The sequence below is a fragment of the Epinephelus lanceolatus genome, chromosome 3 (assembly GCF_041903045.1).
Source record: "Epinephelus lanceolatus isolate andai-2023 chromosome 3, ASM4190304v1, whole genome shotgun sequence".
NCBI lineage: Eukaryota > Metazoa > Chordata > Actinopteri > Perciformes > Serranidae > Epinephelus > Epinephelus lanceolatus.
In genome coordinates, this window is record NC_135736.1 from 46,130,226 (window position 1) to 46,156,179 (window position 25,954).

General features: G+C 40.4%; 2 protein-coding genes and 1 long non-coding RNA gene across 13 annotated transcripts; 2 read left to right on the plus strand and 1 right to left on the minus strand.

Annotated features, from left to right (window-relative positions):
- The first annotated feature begins 661 nt into the window (after positions 1–661).
- LOC144462513 (sialoadhesin-like) lies at positions 662–11,455 on the plus strand. 2 transcript variants are annotated; one of them, XM_078166465.1, is made up of 11 exons: positions 662–749; positions 2,645–3,004; positions 3,144–3,341; positions 3,485–3,841; positions 4,068–4,295; positions 5,124–5,387; positions 7,639–7,899; positions 8,783–9,043; positions 9,164–9,251; positions 9,358–9,415; positions 9,567–11,455. In XM_078166465.1, exons 1-11 carry the CDS (start codon positions 692–694, stop codon positions 9,642–9,644), a joined length of 2,211 nt encoding a protein of 736 aa, XP_078022591.1. In that variant the 5' UTR covers positions 662–691; the 3' UTR covers positions 9,645–11,455. The 2 variants fall into 2 exon arrangements, with proteins under 2 accessions (XP_078022591.1, XP_078022592.1); XM_078166466.1 differs by lacking the exon at positions 7,639–7,899.
- A 1,081-nt stretch (positions 11,456–12,536) lies between these two features.
- Positions 12,537–15,304, minus strand: LOC144462515 (uncharacterized). Its single transcript, XR_013490792.1, has 2 exons — positions 15,093–15,304; positions 12,537–13,516 (listed from the first exon to the last, which is right to left on the minus strand). It is a non-coding gene; the product is annotated as an uncharacterized LOC144462515 (long non-coding RNA).
- An 822-nt stretch (positions 15,305–16,126) lies between these two features.
- On the plus strand, positions 16,127–25,661 carry LOC117255217 (B-cell receptor CD22-like). Of its 10 annotated transcripts, XM_033623889.2 has the most exons (11): positions 16,127–16,276; positions 16,442–16,525; positions 18,091–18,164; positions 18,454–18,807; positions 19,037–19,264; positions 19,875–20,138; positions 22,078–22,344; positions 23,029–23,292; positions 23,416–23,501; positions 23,611–23,673; positions 23,760–25,661. In XM_033623889.2, exons 3-11 carry the CDS (start codon positions 18,110–18,112, stop codon positions 23,850–23,852), a joined length of 1,674 nt encoding a protein of 557 aa, XP_033479780.2. In that variant the 5' UTR covers positions 16,127–16,276; positions 16,442–16,525; positions 18,091–18,109; the 3' UTR covers positions 23,853–25,661. The 10 variants fall into 10 exon arrangements, with proteins under 10 accessions (XP_033479780.2, XP_078022596.1, XP_078022593.1 ...); XM_078166470.1 differs by lacking the exon at positions 16,442–16,525 and having other exon boundaries at positions 23,763–25,661; XM_078166467.1 differs by lacking the exon at positions 16,442–16,525 and having other exon boundaries at positions 16,128–16,276.
- Positions 25,662–25,954: the final 293 nt, after the last annotated feature.

Genomic DNA, 25,954 nt, shown 5'->3' on the forward strand with positions numbered 1-25,954 from the left:
AACCATGCTCCTGCTACAGGGTCCACTGGTTAAACTAAAGAACAGACTGACCTCTGCTGGGGAGTAGTGGGTATTACAACATAACAAACCGCCATTAAGCCTCAGGAGCACAGTTCTTAGGTTCAGCAAATCAAGCTCTCCACTTTTACCCTGCAGATATTTTACTGGATGCTAATGTGATGCTACAGCGCAGTCAAAGTCTTATTTACTATCTGAGTTACACTTGAGTTTTGTTTGTCAAGAGTTAACAATACATGGTCACTTTTAATTACCCTTGTTACAGTGGCCAGCAGGTGAGTGAACTAAAGATGACCTGTGTGCAATTCTCTGAAGTGTAGAGAGTCGTACACTGGTGTACTTGAGTCTCTCACTGTCATTTCATAAAGTACATTTTTAAAAGTTAATGCATCACTTGCAAAACAACATTACAGATCATTTCTTCATTTCAACTTTGGGACTGACAGCCATTTATCTGCCACTGCATACTAATGGTGTGAAGAGGAAGAAGGTCGAGACAGTTTTTAACAGCTTGATATCTATTTAACATAAATGTTCCAACCACCGAAGACACACACTGACAGTCTCACACTCAGATCACATCCCCTTTTTTAATATAGAAATGTACATTCTGACTTACTGATGTGCAGTATTTCTCATGTATGTGATCTTAACAGAGACGTGAGGAGCAGCTATGAGTTTAACAGCAGCAGCAGCGAGTGGATTTATTGTCTTCCTTCTCTCTGTACAAGGTACTGTATATTTACACTGTAAGGCAGTTAGCACACTTTAGAAATACACAGGAGGGAATTTTTTTAGTTGTCAAAAAGATTTGATGTTATGCAGTTTGCTGCGATCCCTTAAACACCAGACATTCACTTCTCTTCCTCTGAATTTAAGTTTTTAACCTGTTTGTAACACCAACAACACCTCTGCACACTTCTGCAGTTAGGGTGGAATGGTTATGAATGTTCACTCTTCCTTGTTGTTACTTTCCCATCACAACCCTTAAATCTAACTTGCGATCCAGCTAAAGCCTTTATTTCCTGTTAGTTCAGAAATTAAATTATCGTCATTATTTTCTATTCAACCCACCACCTATAAATGCGTAAAGAATTGACTTTGTTAACATGACAAAAATGTTGTGAATTTATTAAAAAGTAACGTACTAACACTTAAAATTATCCTCTACTTACAATCCCAGAGAACAGACGTCTGCAGCACAAAGCATGTGCAGCACCAAACCGCATTTCAGATTTGTTTAAATTAATTATCAGAGCCGCGGCGTGGGAGATGTAAACATTATTTCCATTTAAGTTTTGTTTTTTTAAGACATGTGGAAGTGGGAAAGCAATTCGGCGTCTGTCTCTGCTCTCACCGGGCAGTCGATGAACCGAAATCAGCCAGAGAGTTGGAGGGAGGCGGTGTGATTTTACACTACAATAGTTTACGTGTTGTTAAGCTTAATGTTGGGTTGTTGCCTAAATTAGACTGGCTGTATTGAGATGTTTTGATAGTTTTATCTGACAACAGTTACAAACAATACCGAGGCTGAGGACAAACACTATCATGGCCTGACTGTCCATGAGGACAGGTCCCAGGAAGATGCTGCTCTGCAAGGCGCTCGATTTGCGTGCGTTAACTTGGCTGTGACAACAAGGGACGCTGATGAGGGAGGGGCTTCTGCTCTGCTGCAAATTCACATTTATTTGTTTGAGAAGAAATTTCAAAAGCAAGTTTAAAAGTTTATTATATTTTGATTCTGATTAATCTGAACTGTGTCTGTTTGTGTTGACTTTTGGATATAAAGCTATAATTTACATTTCCACCTTTAAAACACACATGTGCATCAGCCAAGGTTAGTCTGGGTGTCTTTTTTTAAATAAACATCAGTAGTTGTGTCTCTATCTCTCTGTGGAAGAAGTTGTGATCTACATGTCACACTACTTGCCCACACCTCAGTGTTCTGCATGTCTCTACAGTTTCCATTCACACTCTGCTGCAGCCTGACCACACAAAGAAAAGCAACCGAACAAAGCAGATTCTTTTTTTATGTACCACACTCATCTACCAGTTTATCTTCAGCTATTTGTTCTGTAAACGCTGTGTTCAAGTTCACAGGTTCAGTGAATTTCAGTTCCTTCACTGCACTGTGTGTATGATGTCCTGCCTCAGTGCACTTAGAGATTAACTGCAGAGATCATGTCTTCATCTTTGACTGTGTTTCTCTGCATTATAAATAATCATGTAAAACTGAATGATTTGCACATTTCTCCACACCTCTGTTCACTTTGGCATAACCTGAAATAACCATAAAAAGGGACAGACATTAAAAAGTCCTGAAAAAGAAGTAAACATATCAGAAACATGTGATGCAGAATAAGTCTTCAGTTTGAAATGACAGTAAAACAGTCAAAGTTTAGTGAGTAACATTTTGTAAAGTTTGTTTACACGCCCCCAGCCAACACCAAAAACGAGTTGGAACTATAAGTTAATCTTTGTCTCACACTGACTTAAAGTGTGATGGCATGAGAGCAGACGTGAGTTAAATAAAGTTTCACACACTGAAGCTCCTTCAATACAAATGAAAGTCTGTCTCCTGATGTTCTGAGTCTGATTGTGGTTCCTGATGTGCTCTGTGTTACAGTGATACAGGGTCAGAATGGCTGGGGAGTGACTTACAGTCCTACTAAGATCTGTGCTGTAAAAGGATCAACAGTGGAAATACACTGCAGCTACACATACCCATCCAGAATATATGGCCCTCATGCTACAGTTGAGAAAACATTCTGGTTTGCCGAAGTGAATGGACGTGATCGTGTAGATCTGACAACAGACCCACAGTATTCAGGTCGTGTGCAGTATGACTGTGATAAGATTAGGAACTACTGCACTCTGAGAATCACAGACCTGAGAGAGAGTGACTCAGCTGAGTACAAGTTCATGTTCATAACAAACCATCCCAATGTTTATACTGGTTCACCTGGAGTCACTTTGTCTGTCACAGGTAACATTTTCATTCATATGTTAATTATTTACAAATGTTCAACATCTAGAAAACAATAATATAGATGTGTTTATTTGCATGTGTGTGTGTTGACAGTTTTGTCTAAAATAACATTCCTGTTCCCTCTTCACAAATCCAGGTCTCCAGGTGAGCAGATCAAATAATGGGCTTGACTGTCAAAGCAGTTGTGTACCTGATCGCCCTTCCTTCATCTGGTACAAAAACGGACAGAAAATTCAGACAGAAGCATCTTCTTCTTATTTAAGCAACTTTAATTACAAAGACAGCTATTCTTGTGCTTTAAAAGGAAATCAGGATTCCCCCTCTCCTCCAACATGTGAGTTTACTCCACATATATCTATTAACATAACACCATCTAGTGGAGCTGTGTTATTCACGTTTCCTTAATATGGAGATCCCACTTGTGACTCCTCAATGACTGCACTTTAAAAATGATCAGAAGATGATTTTATCTTTCAGGTGCCGATGGTCAAACCTGCAACAGAGTGACGTACACTGACAGAAACATCTGTGCCTCCAAAGGCTCATCAGTGGACATTTCTTGCACTTACAGCATTTACAAGAATCATGTTGAATCCAAATTCTGGTTCAGTTCTGAACGTAAAGATCAGTGGCAGAATCCCTCACAGCCTGAGGACCTTAGTAAAGACTCCCAGTTTGCAGGTCGTGTTCAGGTCATTGACACAGAGGGAGGACGCTCCACCCTGAGAATCACTGACCTGAGAGAGAGCGACTCAGCTGAGTATCACTTCAAATTCACAACACCAAGCTTTGAATGGAGGAGTAGTTTACCTGGTACAACTCTGACTGTCACAGGTAAACACAGACTGATGTAAATACACCAACACGGTACATTTAAAAACACTCAACATGAGGATAAGGATCAATGTGTTTGTGTAATTACTGTTGCATAAATAAATAGATACAAATGCTCTCTACCTCTTATAGGAATTAATACTGTTGTGTTGATGTGTATGATATGTACATCCATCATCTGTTTTTTAGACACAGTGATAATATTGTTTCTTGTTCTCATATCCAGCTCTCCAGGTGCAGGTGACCAGAATAACAGTCGGGCAGTTTGTTACTGAGGCAGAGCTGAAGTGTCACAGCAGCTGCAGTCCAGCTGGTCGTCTTTCCTACATCTGGTTCAATAATAAAGTGGAAATTACTGGAGTGGAGACGTCTTCTTATAAAGCCTGGTTATATCTTGGTGACAGCGTCTCCTGTGCTATAAGAGGACGCGAGGAGTTCCCCTCTCCTTCAGTGTGTAAGTTTAATCCACTGTGTCAGAACAAAAAAGACACATACGTTCTGACATTACAACACAATTACAATTTCAGACCAAACCTCACTGGAGTCTTCTGAATCTTAATGTAGATGCAGCAGTATTATTTAGAGAAACAGTTAAACGAGTTAAAAATATAAAATATGTTGTTCTCAGAGTTTTTTTTATTTTTATTTATTTTTTTGTTTAATTTAATTTAGTTTCCAGAGTGGGTTTGCTTTTTTCAGTCTATTTTTTTATTGTTAAAAAAAATTAGTTTTAGTTTTTAATTTGTTTTTTGATATTATAATATGAGGGGTATTGTCAGGAGGTATGTCAATATATCCACAACACTTTGTGAGAGCAGTGGACTCACAGTTGTGTGGCATCACAATCTAAGTAAACATAAGCACTTTACCAAACTGACAATGATTATAAAGACATTTCCTGTATATCTATCTGACTCAGCAAACATATTATTACGAATCGTGTGAAGTAGAAAACATCTACTCAGGAAGCTTAGGCAGGCTTCTGCATCTGCAATGGGGCTCCAGTCAAAGAGTGACACGGAGCAGGGATATCAGTGGTCTTTGTCCTTTAATTAGCACAGTGATCCTTATATCCAGTATGTAAAGAGAAGAATATGTAGAGTCGTTGAAAACTAATGTTAATGAGTCTAACCTGTGACAGCTCCAGGATCAGAACTCAACAAAGCTGCTGTGACAAATACTAGGGATAATCTTACAAAACAATTACTGCTAAAATAATCTGTTGTCTGTGATAACAGCTTCTATCATCTTTTAAAGTTATTCATGTTCATTTCTCCTCCAGATTCTCCAAAGCTTCCCTCTGTGTCAGTGAGTCCCTCTGCTGAGATAGTGGAGGGCAGTTCAGTGACTCTGACCTGTAGCAGTGATGCTAACCCAGCAGCTAAATATACCTGGTACAAAAAGACAGTAAACCCCAGACCTCTCAGTGAAGAACCACAGCTCATCTTCAGCTCCATCCAGTCCTCTGACTCTGGACAGTATTACTGCACAGCAGAGAACGAGCTGGGGAGGAGGACGTCTAATGACTTCACCATGGATGTGAAATGTGAGTGAAAAAGCTTATTTAAATATAACATGCAGCTTGAATCTGTCCAGTGTTTGCTGATGATACCTACTCTCTTCAGCTCTACTTTAATTTTCACTTTCATTATCATATAGCTTGAGCTTGATGTAGGCGTGGATGTTTGCAGTCACCTCTCTGTCAGCTCTGCTGCGTTTGTGCAAAGTTTAGGCTCTTCAGTCTACTTCGCAAGTGTTAGTGGTGCTTTTTGTGGCTGGCTTTGGATGGTGGTGTCATGTGGCTGTGAGTCACTCATCGGGATGAGGACATCAACTTACCAGTCTGTAAACTGTCCTGCTGCTGACTTTTGCCAGTTACTGTAGCTAAGTCAAAGTTCAGTAAACATCTAGGAAAAAGTAAGAGGAATGGGCCCCAACTGCTCGCCACTGTACAGGCGTTGGAAAAGCAATCTGGACGACCTCCGTGCCACATTATTTACCAACAGGATTTCATGAACTGTAAGGTTCCTTATTTCACCGAAACTTGGCTGAATCCTGGACAGTGCCATTCAACCAGGAGGCTCTTTTTCAATATGCTGATCTGACAAAGTAGAGGACTCTGGTGAGAGAAGGAGAGTAGGTGTGTGCTTTACAATGAATAAGGACTGGTGTGTCAGCGGGAATGTGAGGTGCTGTCCTGTTCCTGCTGTGGATCACTGCTATATGCTGTTCAGAAGTGGCTGCAGAGTGGCGCTGCCTGTGTTCGGGAGAAGCAACCATACAGCCATCTTGGAACCATTTGGAAACATGGACAATATCAAAGCAGCAGCTAACAATGTAAAAATTAGGGGTGTCAAATTGTCGCGTTAATTGCGAATAATTAATTACAGCCACATTTAACGCGCTATGTTTTTTGATTGCGTTAATCTCATTTTTAATCTCTAACTTTACTGTTTCTGTATGCCACGAGTTGCCTTTTGTAAAATCCGTCTGTAGGCGTACGATTGGGTTTCTTTGTGCTTGAGTTGTGGGAGAGCTGCAACTGCTTGGATTTCGGGACTGTGCCGAAATCTAAGCAGTTGTCCTGAATCCTGAATCCTGCCCTGATTGTCCCGAAAATTACACTAGAGCAGAGTCTGGAGTAGTTATTGCCCGATAAAACATTAAAAACCGATCATGGTGATTGAGTTGTCATGCAGCTCCCACCGGCTGCACATTGGCTGCAGCAGTTCCTACATGAATTATGGGTGTTGTAGTTTGAAGAAGAGAAGACAGTGCAAATGGCAGCCGCAAGGACAGGGAAAGCGCAGGCAGCCACGAGAAGGAGTGATTTGCACGTTGCAGTGCAGCCTCTTGTTCTAACTGTTCAAAACTGTTCTATAAACTGATACAGCTGTAACGAATGTACCAGGTGTCTTTTATTTTGTTAGCTTTTATTTTTTATTAAGTTTAAAGGACAAGTGCACTTACATTGATCACTTCCATGAAATAAAACGAGAAATTGAAAAAGAGGAAAATAATTTAGAAAATTGTTAAAATAAAATTAGGGAACTGATCACAAATGTGTTGTTTCTGTGTGTTTTTACATCTATTGTTGTGTTAATCTGCAGCTATGCTTTTAATGAAGCTGACACGTCATGACAGTCAAGCACTCCCCTGGTGGTCGAGACTGAAGGTTGCAGCACTCTTTATTAGGACTAATCTCAAAAACAATAGAATGTAATGGCTAGGTGTACTGCATCTGTGTTCAAGTGTGTTATTGTTGAAAACAATAATTATGACTTTATAGAACCACTTTTTGTAATATATATCAATCTTTTGATCATCTGCCACAATAATGTAATGAATTTAAATGAAAATACCTCAAGTTGGGGTTTTCTCTGCAATTTTGAGATGAGGTTAAAAAAGAGATTAATTAGATCATTTAATTACAGATCATAATTAATTAATCTCTCCATTTTTTTAATCTCTTGACAGCACTAGTAAAAAGACCTTTAAAGGGGAGTAAATTAAAGTGCACAAGTTAAAGGAGCTGATGGGATCACATTTCACTGGAGTTGTATCTCGTGTAACTCCATGTGACAAATAAATGATCGATTGATGGATTAGTTCCACATTCACAGTCTGCTGTCATTAACTGAGCAGCTCCAGAAGATTTTAGGTGTTTTATGCAGTTTTGGGACTCAACAGTCACACATCCATTTGTCAGGGCACCTTCAAAGTCTAAAATACCATATGTTCTTTTGTGGTAACACACCTTTAACCTTGAAAAACCTCTGTTGAAATCTCTCCTCCAGATGCTCCAAGAGTTCCCTCTGTGTCAGTGAATCCCTCTGGTAAAATCATGGAGGGCAGTTCAGTGACTCTGACCTGCAGCAGTGATGCTAACCCAGCAGCTAAAAAGACCTGGCACATGGAAAACCAAAAAGTGCTTCAAGGATCAGACGGTGTATATCACTTCATGTCCATCAGCTCTGAAGACAGAGGGAAGTACTACTGCACATCTGAGAATCAACATGGACGGATTAACTCTTCATCCATTTTTATAGATGTCCAGTGTAAGTAAAAAGCATCAATACTTAACAGTGTTGTGCACAGACATTTTGTGAGGCAGGTGCTCAAGTGAAAAAAAGTGCACTCGTTCCACAAAATTTGTTTTGCATTTGGGCATGCAGACATTTTCTTGTGTGCTTACAAAGTGCACCCTGCCAGGAAGTTTCTGAAGAGCTCTTGAGGCCAAAGTGCATACAGTACATTTGTGCACAGTAATGAGCAGAGAACATGGTATGTTCCCACAGCAGCAAACTGCATGTCAGATTTGTTTCAATTAATTCTCAGAGCCGTGGTGTGGGAGATTGAAACAATATTTCAAGTTGGGGTTTGGTTTAAAAAAAGTCACGTGGACATGGGGAAGCATCTGCGTCTGTCTCCACTTGCAACGTGCAGTTGGTGAACCAAAATCTGCCAGAGAGTTGGAGGGAGACGATGTGATTTGACGCCAGGCTAGCTTTTGTAAAGCGTAATGCTGGTTTACAGCTTAAGTTAGTCTGGCTGTATTGAGTTGTTTAAATAGTGGTTTAATAGTAGTTTAATTTCACAACAGTGTCAAACAATGCTGAGGCTTAGGGCAAACACTATTGTTACCTGGCTGTCCATGAAGGCAGGTCAGGGAGATGTGATGCTGCTCTGCAGTGCGCTCAATTTGTGTTTGCTAAATGTGGGGACTGTGTTTCTTCACAGATACAGGACATAAGTTTCATGTACAGGTATTTTAGAGGTCACTGTAGGCTGACAGCTAGCTTTGTAGAGGTGACAACAGCCTGTCTCAGGACTTCTAAAGTAGGTGGATAACACAGTAACCACCTTCTGGCTTTGGCAGTCCATACTTAAAAACTGGTGTGTAAACAAAGATTGATAAGTTGTCTCTCATTTCTCCTCCAGATGCTCCAAAGCTTCCCTCTGTGTCAGTGAGTCCCTCTGCTGAGATAGTGGAGGGCAGTTCAGTGACTCTGACCTGTAGCAGTGATGCTAACCCAGCAGCTAACTATACCTGGTACAAGGAGAATGAAGACTCACCAAAAGCATCAGGACAGATCTTCACCATCTCTAACGTCAGAGCTGAACACAGTGGGAATTATTACTGTGAAGCCCAGAACACAAGAGGACGTCATAACTCCACCTTACAGCTGACTGTTGTGGCAGGTTAGTTTGTCCATGACACTCATTAATGGCTGGTTAACAGACAGCATCTAATTCATGAATCAAATCCCTCTGGTAAGGTACAATGATGTATATCTCATGACTGTCAATCTCCATTTGTAGATAAATCAATCATGATCATGAATATCATCAGGCTGACTCTGGTGGTTGTGATGCTGATTCTACTGCTTCTTTTTTGTCTCTGCATGAGGTGAAAATATAAAAAGAATCATTGCTGATCTTTTATTTTGATTATTTATTCTCATAGTTTTTGATTTAATGTTTTATTAATTTGTTTGATTTTGGATTGAATTCAGGAAGAAGAAAACTCTGAGCTCCATCAGTGAACCAAATGAACCCAAAGAGACTCTGGAGGTGAGACAGAGATTGGGACACAGTGACAGAACCTACTGTACCAAAGGGTTATAATTTGCTGTAAATTTATGAGATCATAAGGTGAATTTACGTATAACTTGATTATGAGAAAGAAAAATCTGACTCTCATCTTGTCGTCTCTCCCTATCAGTTAGACTCTGCGTGTGAGAACGTCTCAGACTCTGCAGCACAGAGAGAAGACGCAGAGGAGCAGGAAGACCTGGTGTGAAGCTCAGCCAGGTTTGAGTCTGCTGCATGAGGAAAAAAATCACAAACCCAAAGTTGTTTTGAGTTCCATTTGTGAAAAAAAAATAGCTCACAGAAACGTAATATGATTTTCTTCAGATGTAGTTAAACCAGAGGAAGACTGGTCTGAATGGAACAGAAACAGAAAGAAGTAAAACAAATGATGTCATTGTCAGTTTTCAGATTTGTGTAGAATACAAGCTTTTTGTACTTGTGCCGGTACAATACATGCGTTCAGAATTTAAACTTTAATTTTACTGTAATATATTGCTTTTCAGAAATACTTATCACATCACACCTGTCGTGGCAGAGAGAGCTAATGAAGTCAAAACAGACATGGAAGCAAAATATTTCACAGCATGTACAGTATATTTTGTATAGTATAGTATAGTACGGTATAATATAGTATAGTATAGCATATATATTTTAACATATTGAAAAACATAAGCTGAGCTCTGTCACACTTTGCCACTTGTAACATTTTCTAAGTGTTGTATATATGGTAGTTTGAAGATCATGTCAGTTCCCCCACACTGCTGCAAAGGGCGATAGTGTGCAGGATGTTTTGATTTCATCCTTATACAAACTTTTGTGTTTATTATTGCGGTAAAATTTTCATTGTAAGTAAAACTTCAATCAGTAGCCTGGGCTATATTTGCTTAAATCACTGAACTCAACAGGCCTATATTTGGGACAGGTGTCTTCATGGGACAGGCCTTTAGACACATAATTTGACTTTATGACCGCTTCAGAAGTAGGGAGTCACCACCGTTTTTTGTCTGTCTTGCCAGTAAATCTGAATGAATTATCCTTTGGTGCTCGTGGTTTTAGTAAAATGAACCGAATGATGAAATTATGGAGAATCTGACCGAGCTAACGATGTGTAGCATCTCCAACTGAAGATGTAGTTGCACCAGTGCTGTTTTAAAATCCTTGTATCTTTCAGTTGTCTGTAGTCAAACCTGCAACACAGTGACTGAATGTCAATCAGTGGAAATATGCAGTGCCTCACCCTCATGTTTGTCCTCCCTCTGTAACACAAACAAACCCAGCCCGGTCTCACTCCCAAGTCTCTGAAATCCGGCACTTGGGCAGTGACTTGCGGCGTCAGAAACCAATAGGAAAAAGGCGTCCTTTATCGTCAGCAACATCGCCGGTTACCATTATAGTTTAACAGTGCCAGGTGGTGTCAGGGGGTAGCGTGACGAGACAAGAATGAAACTTAAGGCGAGACTGGCGCAGGAGGGAGGGGTGGTAGATGGGTCCAACAAACAGTGACTTTCACCTGAGAGAATGGTGTTCGTATCCTGTAAGATTCTAAAGCCAAACCCTGTTCTTTTTTCCTAAACCCAACCATGTGTGTTTGTTGTTGAAGGAAAAAAACGTGAATTCATGTTGTTGTATGACGTACTACGTTTATTTTGAAAGAAACTGTATGTAGACATTAAATTTCCTGTGAAAATGGAAGTGTGTTTTGAAAGAAGACAATGCATGTAACAGGCAGAACTTGTGGACGTGGAAAGTCCATGATTAAACGCCAATATGTGACGAGGTCGGAGTGAGAATGTGTTGGCAAACCATCATATCATTAGCTGAATTGGAGCACATGTAATTTGTGACTGGAATAATTATTATCACTGATATTTATTAAGCATGATCTTGGAGATTGTGGTCAAGTGTTATTAAAAGATTAGTCTCCAACACTGTGTTAAAGAAAGGTAATGTTTTCATTTAGTTTTTGTTCCTTATGTATTATATGTTTTATACAACAATAAATCTTTTGTGAGTCATCAATCGCAGAGTGAGACTACCTTTTTTAGTCTGATGAATGTCTGGCTGAGACCTTTTCATTTGATCAAAGATTCAAATCAAGGTTTAACTTTGCTGTAGTGCTGCCTCACCTTTGGACCAATGTTACATTTATGCTCAGTTTGCTGATGCGTCCTTGTTTTGTGCATGTTAGTGGCTTTAGAGGTGGCAATGGTGACTGGTCAGTCGATCCATCGGTTTGGTCCAGACTGAAATATCTCAACATCTATGGGATGGATTGGACTGAAAAGGTTTACAGACATTTGGGGTCGTGGAGGATGAATCCTACTGGCTTTGATGATCACCTGACTTTTCCACGAGCTCCATCATCAAGTTAAAATTTTAATATGTCCAAAACAACTTGAAAAAATATCCTCTCAAGAAAAGTTTTAAAAGTAAATTGTCCCCAAGACAACAGTAAGAATCATTTCTTCCTTTCATCTTTGGGTTCATAGTCATTCGCCTGCTCATGTTCATTTTAATGTAAAGAGGAGGGAAGCCAGGCCAGTTTTTAACAGGTCATATCTATCTAACACAACTGTACCAACCAGAGAGGACACACCCTGTCTTTACAGACCACATCCTCCTTTTCTCAATGACACACAGTATTTCACAGTATACACAGGAAGGTGTTTTTGTTTTGTTGATAAAAATATTTGACGTATGCGATGTGGTACTTAAAACATCAGACATTAATTTTTGTTTGTTTAGTGTTCTTTGCATGACGACCAACACAGAGCTGTTTGTCACACCAGCAGCAAGTATTGGGCATCGTTAAAGACAGTGAAGCTGTGTTTGTGTGGTTAACAAAGAAAAATCTTCTAAATAATAAATAAAAAACCCCATCAAATTATGTATCCAAACTGCAAGCCTTCTTAACAGCCATTTAGAAAACAGATGTTAGAGCGCCCCCCAACATAGATGTTAAAATATAAGAAAAAAGGGCGGTACACATAAAGTCCTCAGCTGACTCCTGGATGAAAACTGCATTAAAGCATTCTGAGTTTTGAAGTTTCCCTGACCCCAAAACAAGTTGGTACTATAAGATTATTTCAGTCAGGAACACTTCAGGAAAAGAAAACTTTATTTCCATTTGCAGTATTATATTTGGCGGCATGGCTCTGTTCTGGGGCCTCTCTGCTTTTCCTAGGCCTGCACAGAAAGCCTCTTCCACACGACTACGTGGAAAGCCTAAAGCCTAGTTCACATCACATGATTTTCACCCTGATTTTGCATCGCGGAGACTATCGTAATCCTTTGAGTGTTCATACCTGGCAACGTGTGTTTCTGTCAGCGGGAGTCTCGCCAACTGCGTTACGACCTGTGTGTGCACACCACAAGATTTCTCCACTGAGCCCTTGCCGACAGAGCCCCAGATAATGCGGTGATGTCACCAAACTTGGAGACAACACATCATAAAGACATGGATATTCTTCACACACACATGGAGTCACATGGAGACACACAACACACTCCCCGTGATCCTGTGGACACTGCCATTGTTGTTGTTGCTTGGCGGCTTGTCAGTGTTGCCAGATCTTTGGAGAGAAACAAGCAACCAGGGCTATGGAAACAAGCCCAAAAAAAGTGACTATCATGCGTTTAAATAACTTATTAGACAGATATATATAGAGGAAGGTGACATTTAGAGAGCAAGCCCAAATAAGCAACTCCACTTTAGAAACAAGCCCAAAGTCGCGGCTAATAAGCAGACCTGGCAACCCTGCGGCTTGTCCTCATCACATTTCTTCCATCCTCCTGCGTGCTGACGTGGGACATATCCCACCTCTCATTGGCTGATGCTCTTTGTCAGTCGTGTCAGACTTCTTCATTTTACTAACATGCCAGATATCCAGTCCCAGTCTCAGACGAGGGGGCGACTTGCTCGTAGGTTTGTTCACACATGAGGACTCGTCGTGGCAGACTATCTGCCGACTCACCTCCGACCCAAGGTGGCTCTCAAGATCCTCTGCGACATCAAAATCACGGTGAAAATTGTACAATGTGAACTTGGCTTAAGGCGGAGAGAGCAGCAGCAAAGACCCCCTGGGAACAGAACAGAGAAACGTCAGTGGCAAACAGACACAGCATGAAAAGGAGGAGCTGGGGTGGAGGCCGGTTGTAAAGCAGCTTGCAGAGGAAGCAGCAGCAGTAGGCAGGCCAGAGCAGTTTGAACAGGGCGTCCTGAATGAGATTCACCAATTGGTTGCACAGAAAGGAATCATGTGATCTATCAGTTGACTCCCTTCCATCAGTTGATTGGGCTGTTTGAGATCAGCTGATGTCGCTGGGATGTGAGCTGAGCTTGACATCATTACCTGCCTCAGTTTTCATCTTCCGCTGACTTAAAGTGGGATGGCATAAAAGCAGAAGTTGTTTTCAGAAATGTGGCTTCACACACTGAAGCACCCCAGTGATGTCAGTGTTGGCAGCCACAGCCAAACTTAATTCTTCCGTCGTGCTCAATTTGGACCAGTGCTGGGCGAGGTCATTTCTGATAAAGACCCAGTGATGACAGTGTCAGCAGCCAGAACTGGGCCAGTTTATTTGGACCAGTTCTGGGGCATCATTCATCCAGAGTCTCACCCAAGTGGGGCAACTGTACGCAGCCTGATTATTTTCTTTCAGTATGCAGAGTTTGGGCTTATGCTGGGTCAAGAGAAGCCAGTGTAGGCGGCCAGAATCAGGCCATGTTATTTGGCCCAGTTCTGGAGCGTCTATAAAATAGGTGTTGGCTTACTGAATACCAAACTTGAGACCTATTAATGATAGATGAATAAATCAGAAGGCACTGATTTCAGGAAGGTATCTGCACTCTCCACAGGTTGTCCGGTAAGAACAGGAATGATGTTGATGGGTTAATGAATCTGTTCTGTACGACATCTAATGCACATCTGTCCGTCCTGGAAGAGGGATCCCTCCTCAGTTGCTCTTCCTGAGGTTTGTACCATTTTTTTTCCCTCATTAAAGGAGTTTTTTTTTGGGGAGTTTTTCCTGATCAGCTGTGAGGGTCATAAGGACAGAGGGATGTCGTATGCTGTAAAGCCCTGTGAGGCAAATTGTGATTTGTGATGTTGGGCTTTATAAATAAAATTGATTGATTGATTAACTGTGTGGTTACTACAATAAAGAAATAAACAAAAATGTGCATATTAATCATAATGCAATATTAATTATAAACAAACAGACTGGCTTAAATTACACAATGCAAAAATAAGGCTATGTAATGATAAACAGTATAAAGATGAATACATGAGGAGATCTGAGTGTTTATAAATTTAAGGGACTGTCAACAAAAGCAACTGCTTAGCTCAGAAAGACCCATATCTATTTCACTGGTATAGTGTGCACAGAGGGCGAGACAAATAAATGTGGGACGATCCCTTAATAGACGCATCGGCACGCTCACTACACTGCCGTGACATAAATAATGTCACCTGACGGCACAGCAGTACACCATTATTCAACATAACAATATTATCAGGGATCATATACATCAATTGGAATATGAAATCGGCAATGAATAACCAATGCACAAGACACAGTACAGTACTATAAACTTAACCGAATAACACACAGAATATAATTAAGAACAGTAACAGAATGATAACGTATTACTCACACTCTCATGGACGCACAAGACGGAGCAAATCAACAAAAGGTGAAGCAAGAGTCCAGAAAAACACAGCTGCAGGTTTAAATATAGTCCAAACTGCTGGGATGAACGAATAAAATCCAGAAACTGCAGCGGTGAATAAAACTCTCTTCATCGGCTCGCGCCAGACACTTCACACAGTGCAGCAGAGGTCTCTGATTGGTTCAGCGCATCATGCCATTAACCGTGCATGTGCGCTCCATGCACGTTCACGTGAATGCCATGCGCAAGATAGGACTGTGCATGTGAACTGTAAATGGGCTGATGAGTGATGCTGTGTTAGAAATTGGCAATGAAGGGCTACCCTTCTGAACAGCGTCCATCATCCCGTCTCTCAGCCAAGTCAAGCAACCACACGCTGCCCAACTTATTTCTTCCACCGGGCTGACTTTGGGCCAATGCTGGGCCAGGTCATTTTTGGCAGCCAGAATCGGGCCAGTTCATTTGGACCAATTCTGGGGTGTCATTCATCCCGAGTGTCAGACAAGTGGGTCAAACGGACATGGCCCGACTTATTTCTTTTGGCGTGCAAAGTGTGGGTTGATGCTGGGCCAGCTCATTTTGCAAATGGAGAAAAAACCCCTCACATAATTAAGTATCATTATCAATTTATTTATTTAAATATTATATTATATTTTCTTTTTTGTGCTTTTGTATTTTTTATTTTGCTTTATGAGCGCATTAAGAGTAGAAACCCACCATCATTTATTTATTTATTTATTTATTTATTTATTTTTCTTTGTGTGTTTGGAACATTAATGGGTTCTGAATGTTAAGTTGTTTTCACTAGATATGTAAAGGTTAATTTGAGATAGCCCTATTTTCATTGTTTTTTCTGTATTTCATTTAAATTTTTTATTTTGTTGTATCTGTCATTTTGTGTCTGGTTTTTATCTTTGCTCAATGACTGGGAAACAAAGTAAAATATGGATTCTGTCGTCCTCTGCTGGTGAGTACTGTGTATTACAACATCAAAACAGGCTGATATTAAGCCTTGGCAATACACAGACAATATTCTGAAAGTCTTCTAATCTAATGTAGCCATCCGATGGGTGGACTTCAGTACGAAGGAGTAAAATTCAACAGAAACCAGGCGGATCATCTCAACTCCAACTCCAACAGGGCTCCAGGGTGAGCAGCTCTACACACAGGTGAAACTTTATTGTTGTTTAATTTATATAAAATACACGTTAAGTGTGAAACTGAAACTGAGTTTTAATACGTTTAAAACTGTCTGTAATTATTGGTATGAGGTTTGTTGGTGAGCATTTTATTACTTTGCTACAAACTCTTGTATTTTCTTAACTCCTTCACAGAGCAAGACATCAGCAATAAAGGATTAGCAGGTGTAGCAGTTAATAAAAGCCACTGAGTGTGACGACAACAAGGATCTGTGATCTGTATTTATGTTTTATTCTTAAACTCATGTTTCCATGGTGAAGCATCCTAACATGCAGCTAACCTGCAGCTAACATGCAGCTTATGCAAAATATTTATCATGCCAACCTCCTTAACAGAAGAACATTAAAGTCCTGTAGCTGTCAACATGTTAATATGCTGACTCACGTGTGCGGTTTCGTTCCAACAAGAGGGCGTCAAACATTCTGGGGAATATTATGCACCGGTTTATGGTGGAAATTTTCTATTGATATTAAGGATAATTCAAAATTCAGGCGCTAGGTGACAATTCAAAATATAAAAATATAATGCACTATAATCCAGTGAGGCCCTCAGGTATTCTGAGACAACACCATTGAGAGCATCCCTCCTCTTTCGGGTCTTTGGGGAAGACATTTACTTGAATTAGCCTGATTTCATTTTAATTCATTGATACATTTTGGATTGAATAACTCGTGTGTGATTCAGCAATATTTCTGATCGTGTTTCCACATTTAAAACACATCCTAAACAGGCCCATCTGTTCTCAGAGAAATCGAAAGTAAAATACTAATGGTACATTTAGAGGACAAAACTAAAGTCGTAATTTATTAAGGATTAAGTTTTGTGTGTGTGTGTGTGTGTGTGTGTGTGTGTGTTGTTTTTTTTTTAATCTACCTGTCCTATAGTCTGCTGTGCATTTGCCTATATAATCCTACATAACCCTATTTGGGGCTTTCTGTATGAGGGCAGCTCCTCATCACAGGTGGAAAGTAGGTGAGGGAAGACGTCTCAGTGCAGACTAAAGTAAAGCAGCCTATTATATGATGATGTTATTCTCCAAATATCAGATTCCTATCATTATTTTTTCTAATTAATTAATTTATTTATTTATTATTATTATTATTATTATTATTATTATTATTTAATTGTATTTATTTATTTTAGTTTTTGCCAGGAACACCCACCTTACAGGTATGTGGGTGTACACACATGTATGTATTATAGAATTCTACCAGAATAATGTATATTTCAGTCTGCTCTGAATAATATTCATACTTTGTATAATTCATATGCTCACTTATTTAAATATAAAAATATAGCAGAACAAATTGATGAAGACATATATGTAATATTAATATTTGTATGTTTTTGTGAGGCAAATACAATTGGTATTATATCTATATATTCATATATATATCATATCCTAAGCCTTTTTGTAAGATTGATATTATATTACAATATATTATTATATTATAGATATAAGATAGATATTTGGTATTTACTGTTATATATTATACATTGGATATTTTTGCTAGACAAAAGTCTTAAGTATAGGTTTATTCTGTATAAGGAAGCTGTTTGTTTCACTTCACTCAATGAATTATGGAGAAAGGGTGGGATTTTATACTTCCGCCCAAATACTTATTATTATTTGTAAATATTACTTTCTTTGTCTGCCTGCTTGTTTGTATGTTCATGTCTTTATTTTACATGTTTGAAATAAATATTAATATCGATCAGTTTGTTTATAGGAATAAAATATTTCTTAGGTATGTTATTTACCTGCTGATGTGTTTCATTGCAGACAGAGGAGAGGACCAGCCATGAGTTTCAAAGCAGCAGCAGCTGGACTTGTTGTCTTCCTTCTCTCTGTGTCAGGTACACGTACTGTATATTTACACTGTGTATGTTTCGTATGTGCTGTGGTTGATCATTATAGTTAACTGCTACTACTTCTTAGAACAAATGTGAATGTTGTCCAAGCTTATACGTGAGACTGGTGTTTAAAGATTGTTTAAAAAAAAGTTTATTTCTATGTTATCTATGTTTAGCAAACCAAAGTTATAAACTTTGTCATCAGCATAATTATACATGATGCATAATGAACTGCAGAGAGCAGGGAATCTTCTCAAACGCTTCGCAGTCCCTGATGTGCTCTGTTTTACAGTGATACAGGGTCAGGATGGCTGGGAAATGACTTACAGCTCTACTGAGATCTGTGCTGTAAAAGGATCAACAGTGGAAATACACTGCAGCTACACATACCCATCCAAACTAAACGTCCAAGATGTTACAGTGGAAACACTCTGGTTCACTCGAATGAATGGAAATGAACCTTTGGATCTGACAACAGACTCAGAGTATGCAGGTCGTGTGCAGTATCACTGTGAAGAGACAGACTGCACTCTGACAATCACAGACCTGAGAGAGAGCGACTCAGCTGTGTACAAGTTCATGTTAATCACAAATCAAACAGATGGGAGATTTGCTGCCTTACCTGGAGTCACGTTGTCTGTCACAGGTAATGCTTTTTTGTTTGAAACCTACTGTGAATCTCTGACGTGGAACCGATGTAAATACACCAAGGCTACATTTAAAGACAATGAACGTGTTGATAATGATCAGTTTGTGTAATTACTGTTCTGTAAATACTAATTGTTCACCACTGTGGGTGTTGACGTGTCTGTTCTTTTATCAGTATTTTTTTTTAAACCCAGTTACATAATTCTGTTTCTCGTTCTCATATCCAGCTCTCCAGGTGCAGGTGACCAGAATAACAGTCGGGCAGTCTTATATTGAGGCAGAGCTGAAGTGTCACAGCAGCTGCAGTCCAGCTGGTCGTCTTTCCTACGTCTGGTTCAAGAGTGGAGAGAGACTGACGAAGGTGCAGACAGCTTCTTATAAAGACTTGTTTCATCTTGGACACATCATCTCCTGTGCTTTGCAAGGATATGAGCAGTTGCCCTCTCCTTCAGTGTGTAAGTTTACTCCACCTTATCAGGACTAAAACATGAATACACACTGACATTACAATACAATTACAATTTCAGATGTAACTTCACCAGAGTTCTGTAGATATTAATGTAGATACAGCAAAAGCTTAAGTACCACCGGTAGATGAGCTAGAGTAGAAAAGAGGCTGAGTAAAATAATATGAAACTGGACAGTGACATTTGCAAACAGTTGATGATGCAGCAGCTGTGAAAATTTAGGAATCAAAATGTTTAATGCCTCATGCAAATATCACAAAAAATCAAGTCAGTGAGAGTTTTAGAGGCTGGAGTATAGATATTGTAATCAGAAACAGGTGACCTGAGTTGACTTGATGAGGTGGGCATGGTGGACAGGCAGGAGTGGGGAATGTTTCGACAGGTGATAGGTTGGCAGTGGCAAGGAGGCGTGGGAAACTAGAGTTCAGACGGAGAAGCTATTAACTGTGTCAGCTCCTCATCTACGCTTTCATCAAAGCCACCAGACTCCATTGACACAAAAAGTGCTGCTGGTCGACCACCGCCCCGATCAGTTTGTGTTACTGTGTGATTTTGGTGAATCTGATCTGTAACAAATGCATGTTCATTTCTCCTCCAGATGCTCCAAAGCGTTCCTCTGTGTCAGTGAGTCCCTCTGCTGAGATAGTGGAGGGCAGTTCAGTGACTCTGACCTGTCGCAGTGATGCTAACCCAGCAGCTAAATACACCTGGTACAAGGAGAATGTAAACCTCAAACCTCCCAGTGAAGAACCACAACTTGTCTTCAGCTCCATCCAGTCCTCTGACTCTGGGTGGTATTACTGCACAGCTGAGAACGAGCTGGGGAGGAGGACGTCCAATGACATCATCATTAATGTGAAATGTGAGTAAACAGCTTATTTAAACATCCTGTGTGGAAGAAATTCGGGGGATATATTGGCAGAAATGGGATATTCTATAATATGTATGCTTTTTGTGTGTGTGTGTGTGTGTGTGTGTGTGTATAATCACCTTAAAATAAGAATTGTTCCAAATTTTGTTAAATTAAAACGAGCCGTTCATATTTACATAGGGAGCAAGTCCTCGTCTATGGAGATCGCCATGTTGCACCGCCATGTTTCTACTGTAGCCTAGAATGGACAAACCAAACACTGGCTCTAGACAGGACCATTCATGTTTTTTCATTGGCCATCGTCTGAGGTGCACCAAACTCAGACCACCTCAGGAGATGGTTTGAGTTTAGCTGCTTCAAGTCAACTGTGCGGTTCACTTAACCTGTGACTTGTGAACACCCGGGGGCTCCAGGTTCGCTTTGCTCTTTGCCATTGTATTTAAAAAAAACATGAAATTATGTTGGCCTGCAACACTTGCAAGGACGCAGGACGAGAAGTAGTTTGGTCCACAGCAGATACTGCACGTCTCCAGATGTGGAGTGTAGATTACATTAAACTGCAACAGTCTACAGCACACAGAAATGCTAAGGTCTGAAAGCAAGGGGCTTCATAACGGCACTGCAGGGGCACCTCAAAGTAAAAACAAAACTAAGGCTGTTTTCACATTTGGTCCTTTTCAGCCTTCCAAGAGGACTCAGAGCGGTGACAGCATTTTTTGCGCAACTGTGAATGCTCCAAGAGAACTCAGACCCCTCTGAAGTGAACCGAACTCAGACCACCTCGGTTCGCTTCAAGTCTGCGGTGCGGTTCACTTAACCTGTGCCTTGTGAACACAAAAGGCTCTGGGTCCACTTTGCCTTTTGCTATTGTATTGTAGCCCTCCAGGCTTGCTGTAGACAGATCACAGGCTATTTCAGTGGGACGCATAATAAACACAACGGAACCATGGCCACAGGTAACGACAGCACGATCAGTGGACGAGGAGTACTTTGGTCTGACGGTGAAACAACTGCACTCCTCCAGATATGGAACGAGTAAAACATCAAACGGTAACTGTTCACAACGCACAGAAATGCTAAGGTTTTCCTCCAATATTAAATTCATCACCACATTGCAGTGCCACATCAAAGTATATATATATATATATATATATATATATATATATATATGTATACTATAGTGTGAACAGAAAGAGGACTGAGGCCCCATCAGAGCTGACATGGACCAGAAAGAGAGCTGAGTCCTCTTTCAAATTAACTAACTAGACAATGTGAACACAAAAGTACTGAGTCCCTTTTGTGTTGGTCCACTTTTGGGTCCACTTTCAGAGGACTGAGTTCGGTTCATTTAAAAAGGACTATATGTGAAAACACCCCTAGTTACCGGAGAAAATAGGTGAGCACACATTAGCAGGTGCTAGGTAAGCAGCCTGCCTGTGACATGACAAACAGCGATGGAGAAACACTGATTTTTGGTGAAAGGTGAAAGTACTTTATTCAGTGTTTTACTCGTTTAAATCACCATGTCCATTTGTTTTGGAGAGAAAGAGACCTCTGTCGATGATTTGGCTTCTGGTAAGAACCTCCTGAACAATGACCACTGCAGGAATTGTAACATGGAGATGTTTCTGCTGGTTGCAATTTGCAATCTTCAGCAAGGTACCACAAAATCCCTCTAAATCTTAGACACTGGACTTAATGATCATAATTACTTGGTTCAGCTCTACTTGCTTCACATTCACTGTGATCCGTTGGGCAGCTCCAGACATATTTTTGCGATTCAAACTGTCACACATGCATTTTTCAGACCACATAAAAAGTCTAAAATGCAGCTACACACAGTTACTGACAGTTTCCTATTTAAACGAGACATGTTCTTCTGTAGTAACTCACATTTAACCAAGAATAATCTCTGTTAACACATCTTCAGCAGATGCTCCAAAGCTTCCCTCTGTGTCAGTGAGTCCCTCTGCTGAGATAGTGGAGGGCAGTTCAGTGACTCTGACCTGTCGCAGTGATGCTAACCCAGCAGCTAAATACACCTGGTACAAGGAGAATGTAAACCTCAAACCTCTCAGTGAAGAACCACAACTTGTCTTCAGCTCCATCCAGTCCTCTGACTCTGGGTGGTATTACTGCACAGCAGAGAACGAGCTGGGGAGGAGGACGTCCAATGACATCATCGTTAATGTGAAATGTGAGTAAACAGCTTATTTAAACATCCTGTGTGGAAGAAATTCGGGGGATATATTGGCAGAAATGGGATATTCTATAATATGTATGCTTTTTGTGTGTGTGTGTGTGTGTGTGTGTGTGTGTGTGTATAATCACCTTAAAATAAGAATTGTTCCGAATTTTGTTAAATTAAAACGAGCCGTTCATATTTACATAGGGAGCAAGTCCTCGTCTATGGAGATTGCCATGTTGCACCGCCATGTTTCTACTGTAGCCTAGAATGGACAAACCAAACACTGGCTCTAGACAGGACCATTCATGTTTTTTCACTGGCCATCGTCTGAGGTGCACTGAACTCAGACCACCTCAGGAGATGGTTTAACCTGGAGATGTTTCTGCTGGTTGCAATTTGCAATCTTCAGCAAGGTACCACAAAATCCCTCTAAATCTTAGACACTGGACTTAATGATCATAATTACTTGGTTCAGCTCTACTTGCTTCACATTCACTGTGATCCGTTGGGCAGCTCCAGACATATTTTTATGATTTTTTTTTTATTTAAACTGTCACACATGCATTTTTCAGACCACATAAAAAGTCTAAAATGCAGCTACACACAGTTACTGACAGTTTCCTATTTAAACGAGACATTCTTCTGTAGTAACTCACATTTAACCAAGAATAATCTCTGTGAACACATCTTCAGCAGATGCTCCAAAGCTTCCCTCTGTGTCAGTGAGTCCCTCTGCTGAGATAGTGGAGGGCAGTTCAGTGACTCTGACCTGTAGCAGTGATGCTAACCCAGCAGCTAACTATACCTGGTACAAGGAGGATGAAGACTCACCAAAAGCATCAGGACAGATCTTCACCATCACTGACATCAGAGCTGAACACAGTGGGAATTATTACTGTGAAGCCCAGAACACAAGAGGACGTCATAACTCCACCTTACATCTGACTGTTGTGGCAGGTTAGTTTCTCTGTGACACTAATTATTGGCTGGTTAACAGACAGCATCACCCGATTCATGAATCAAACCCTTCTAGTGAAGTGCAGCACTGTATATCTCATGACTGTCTATCTCTGTTTCTAGATAAATCAACAAATACCAAAACGATCATCACGTTGACTCTGGTGTTTGTCATGTTGATTCTACTGCTTCTTGCTCTTCTTTGCTGTGTGAGGTGAACAAATAAAAATGAATCATCACTGATGTTCTGCTTTGAATATTCACTTTGATAGTTGGAGCTTTCACTTAACTTTATGTATTTATTTGTTTTTGGATTAGATTCACGAAGAAGACAGTCTGAGCTCCACCACTGAGCTGAATGAACCCAATGAGACTCTGGAGGTGAGAGAGAGATTTTAAAATCGAATTGTTTCCAAATTCCACTTATGACTCTTCCCTTTGACTCTCATCTTGTCTTCTCTCTTCAGCAGTCAGAGTTTGATCCTTGTACAATCAACTCCTCAGCCTTGAGCACCATCACTGCAGCACAGATAGAAGACGCAAAGGAGAACCTGGTGTGAAGGATCCACCAGGTTTGATGCTGCTGCATGGAAAACCTAATGAACTCAAAACAACTTCATCCATTTATGAGTTTTCAGGTTTTAGTTGCAGCCGCATGTAGCAGAAGATTTGAGTTCAATGAAAGCTTTATCTGTACCTGTGCAGGTACAATACATATATCAAGGATTTCAAAATGGTATTTTACGTTTTAATAAACTGCTTGTGAAAATACACTGCCTGGCCAAAAAAAAGTCGCCACCTGGATTTAACTAAGCAAATAGGTAGAAGCCTCCTATTGGATAATTACTGCATGGGCGATTATCTTTCAGCTGGCAACAAGTTATTTAACCCCAACTAGTGCAATGAGTTGCTTCTCATTTCCTAAACAACCATGTCAAAAGACACATCCCGTGGTCGTGGAAAAGATGTTAGTCTGTTTGAGAAGGGTCAAATCATTGGCATGCATCAAGCAGAGAAAACATCTAAGGAGATTGCAGAAACTACTAAAATTGGGTTAAGAACTGTCCAACGCATTATTAAAAACTGGAAGGATAGTGGGGACCCATCGTCTTCGAGGAAGAAATGTGGCCGGAAAAAAATCCTCAATGATTGTGACCGGCGATCACTTAAACGTTTGGTGAGATCAAATCGAAGAAAAACAACAGTAGAACTCAGGGCTATGTTTAACAGTGAAAGTAAGAGCATTTCCACACGCACAATGCGAAGGGAACTCAAGGGATTGGGACTGAACAGCTGTGTAGCCTTAAGAAAACCACTAATCAGTGAGGCTAACCGGAATAAAAAGCCTTCAATTTGCTAGGGAGCATAAAGATTGGACTCTGGAGCAATGGAAGAAGGTCATGTGGTCTGATGAGTCCAGATTTACCCTGTTCCAGAGTGATGGGCGCATCAGGGTAAGAAGAGAGGCAGATGAAGTGATGCACCCATCATGCCTAGTGCCTACTGTACAAGCCTGTGGGGGCAGTGTTATGATCTGGGGTTGCTGCAGTTGGTCAGGTCTAGGTTCAGCAACAGTATGTGCTCAAAGAAAGAGGTCAGCTGACTACCTGAATATACTGAATGACCAGGTTATTCCATCAATGGATTCTTTCTTCCCTGATGGCACGGGCATATTCCAAGATGACAATGCCAGGATTCATCGGGCTCAAATTGTGAAAGACTGGTTCAGGGAGCATGAGACATCATTTTCACACATGGATTGGCCACCACAGAGTCCAGACCTTAACCCCATTGAGAATCTTTGGGATGTGCTGGAGAAGGCTTTGCGCAGCGGTCAGACTCTACCATCATCAATGCAAGATCTTGGTGAAAAATTAATGCAACACTGGATGGAAATAAATCTTGTGACATTGCAGAAGCTTATTGAAACAATGCCACAGCGAATGCGTGCCGTAATCAAAGCTAAAGGCGGTCCAACAAAATATTAGAGTGTATGACCTTTTTTTTTGGTGGTGACTTTTTTTTTGGCCAGGCAGTGTATATAGCCACCACCTCACACCTGTCCTGTCAGTCTGTTCAAAACAGAAATGTCACTGGAAGCAAAATATTTCACAGTGCATGTTTGAACACACTGAAAAACATCCTCAGCTTTATCACATTTTGCTAGTTGTAACATATTCAAAGTTTGCAGGAGCTGGCTGAAACAAACATCCAGCTTCCACATCAACTCTGCAGATTGAACATCGTGTCAGTTCCCTCTCAGTGCTGCAGAGGGCGACAGTGTGCGGACAGTTTTTGGTTTCTCTTTTTGTGTTTATTATTCAGAGCAAAGTTTTTGTTGATGTGTGCAAATAAAAGTTTAATCAGCGTGTTTGCTCTGACTTTTTTTGTCCATGTATAAAACTTGTAAAAACGTATAAAAACATGCACAACCTAAAACACGGAGATGCTGTGAGTATCACAGCCAGCTGTGATGTATAGAAAGTTAAAATTTGTGAACTACTCCTTTATTTTCCCACCATGAATTAGGCACTCTCAATCCAACCATGCACCTACCACGGGGCTCACCAGTTCAACTAAAGAACAGACAACAGACTTCATGAAGAATGAGGTGTTATAGCAAATTAAATATGAATATTATCGACCTCTGCTGGTGAATATT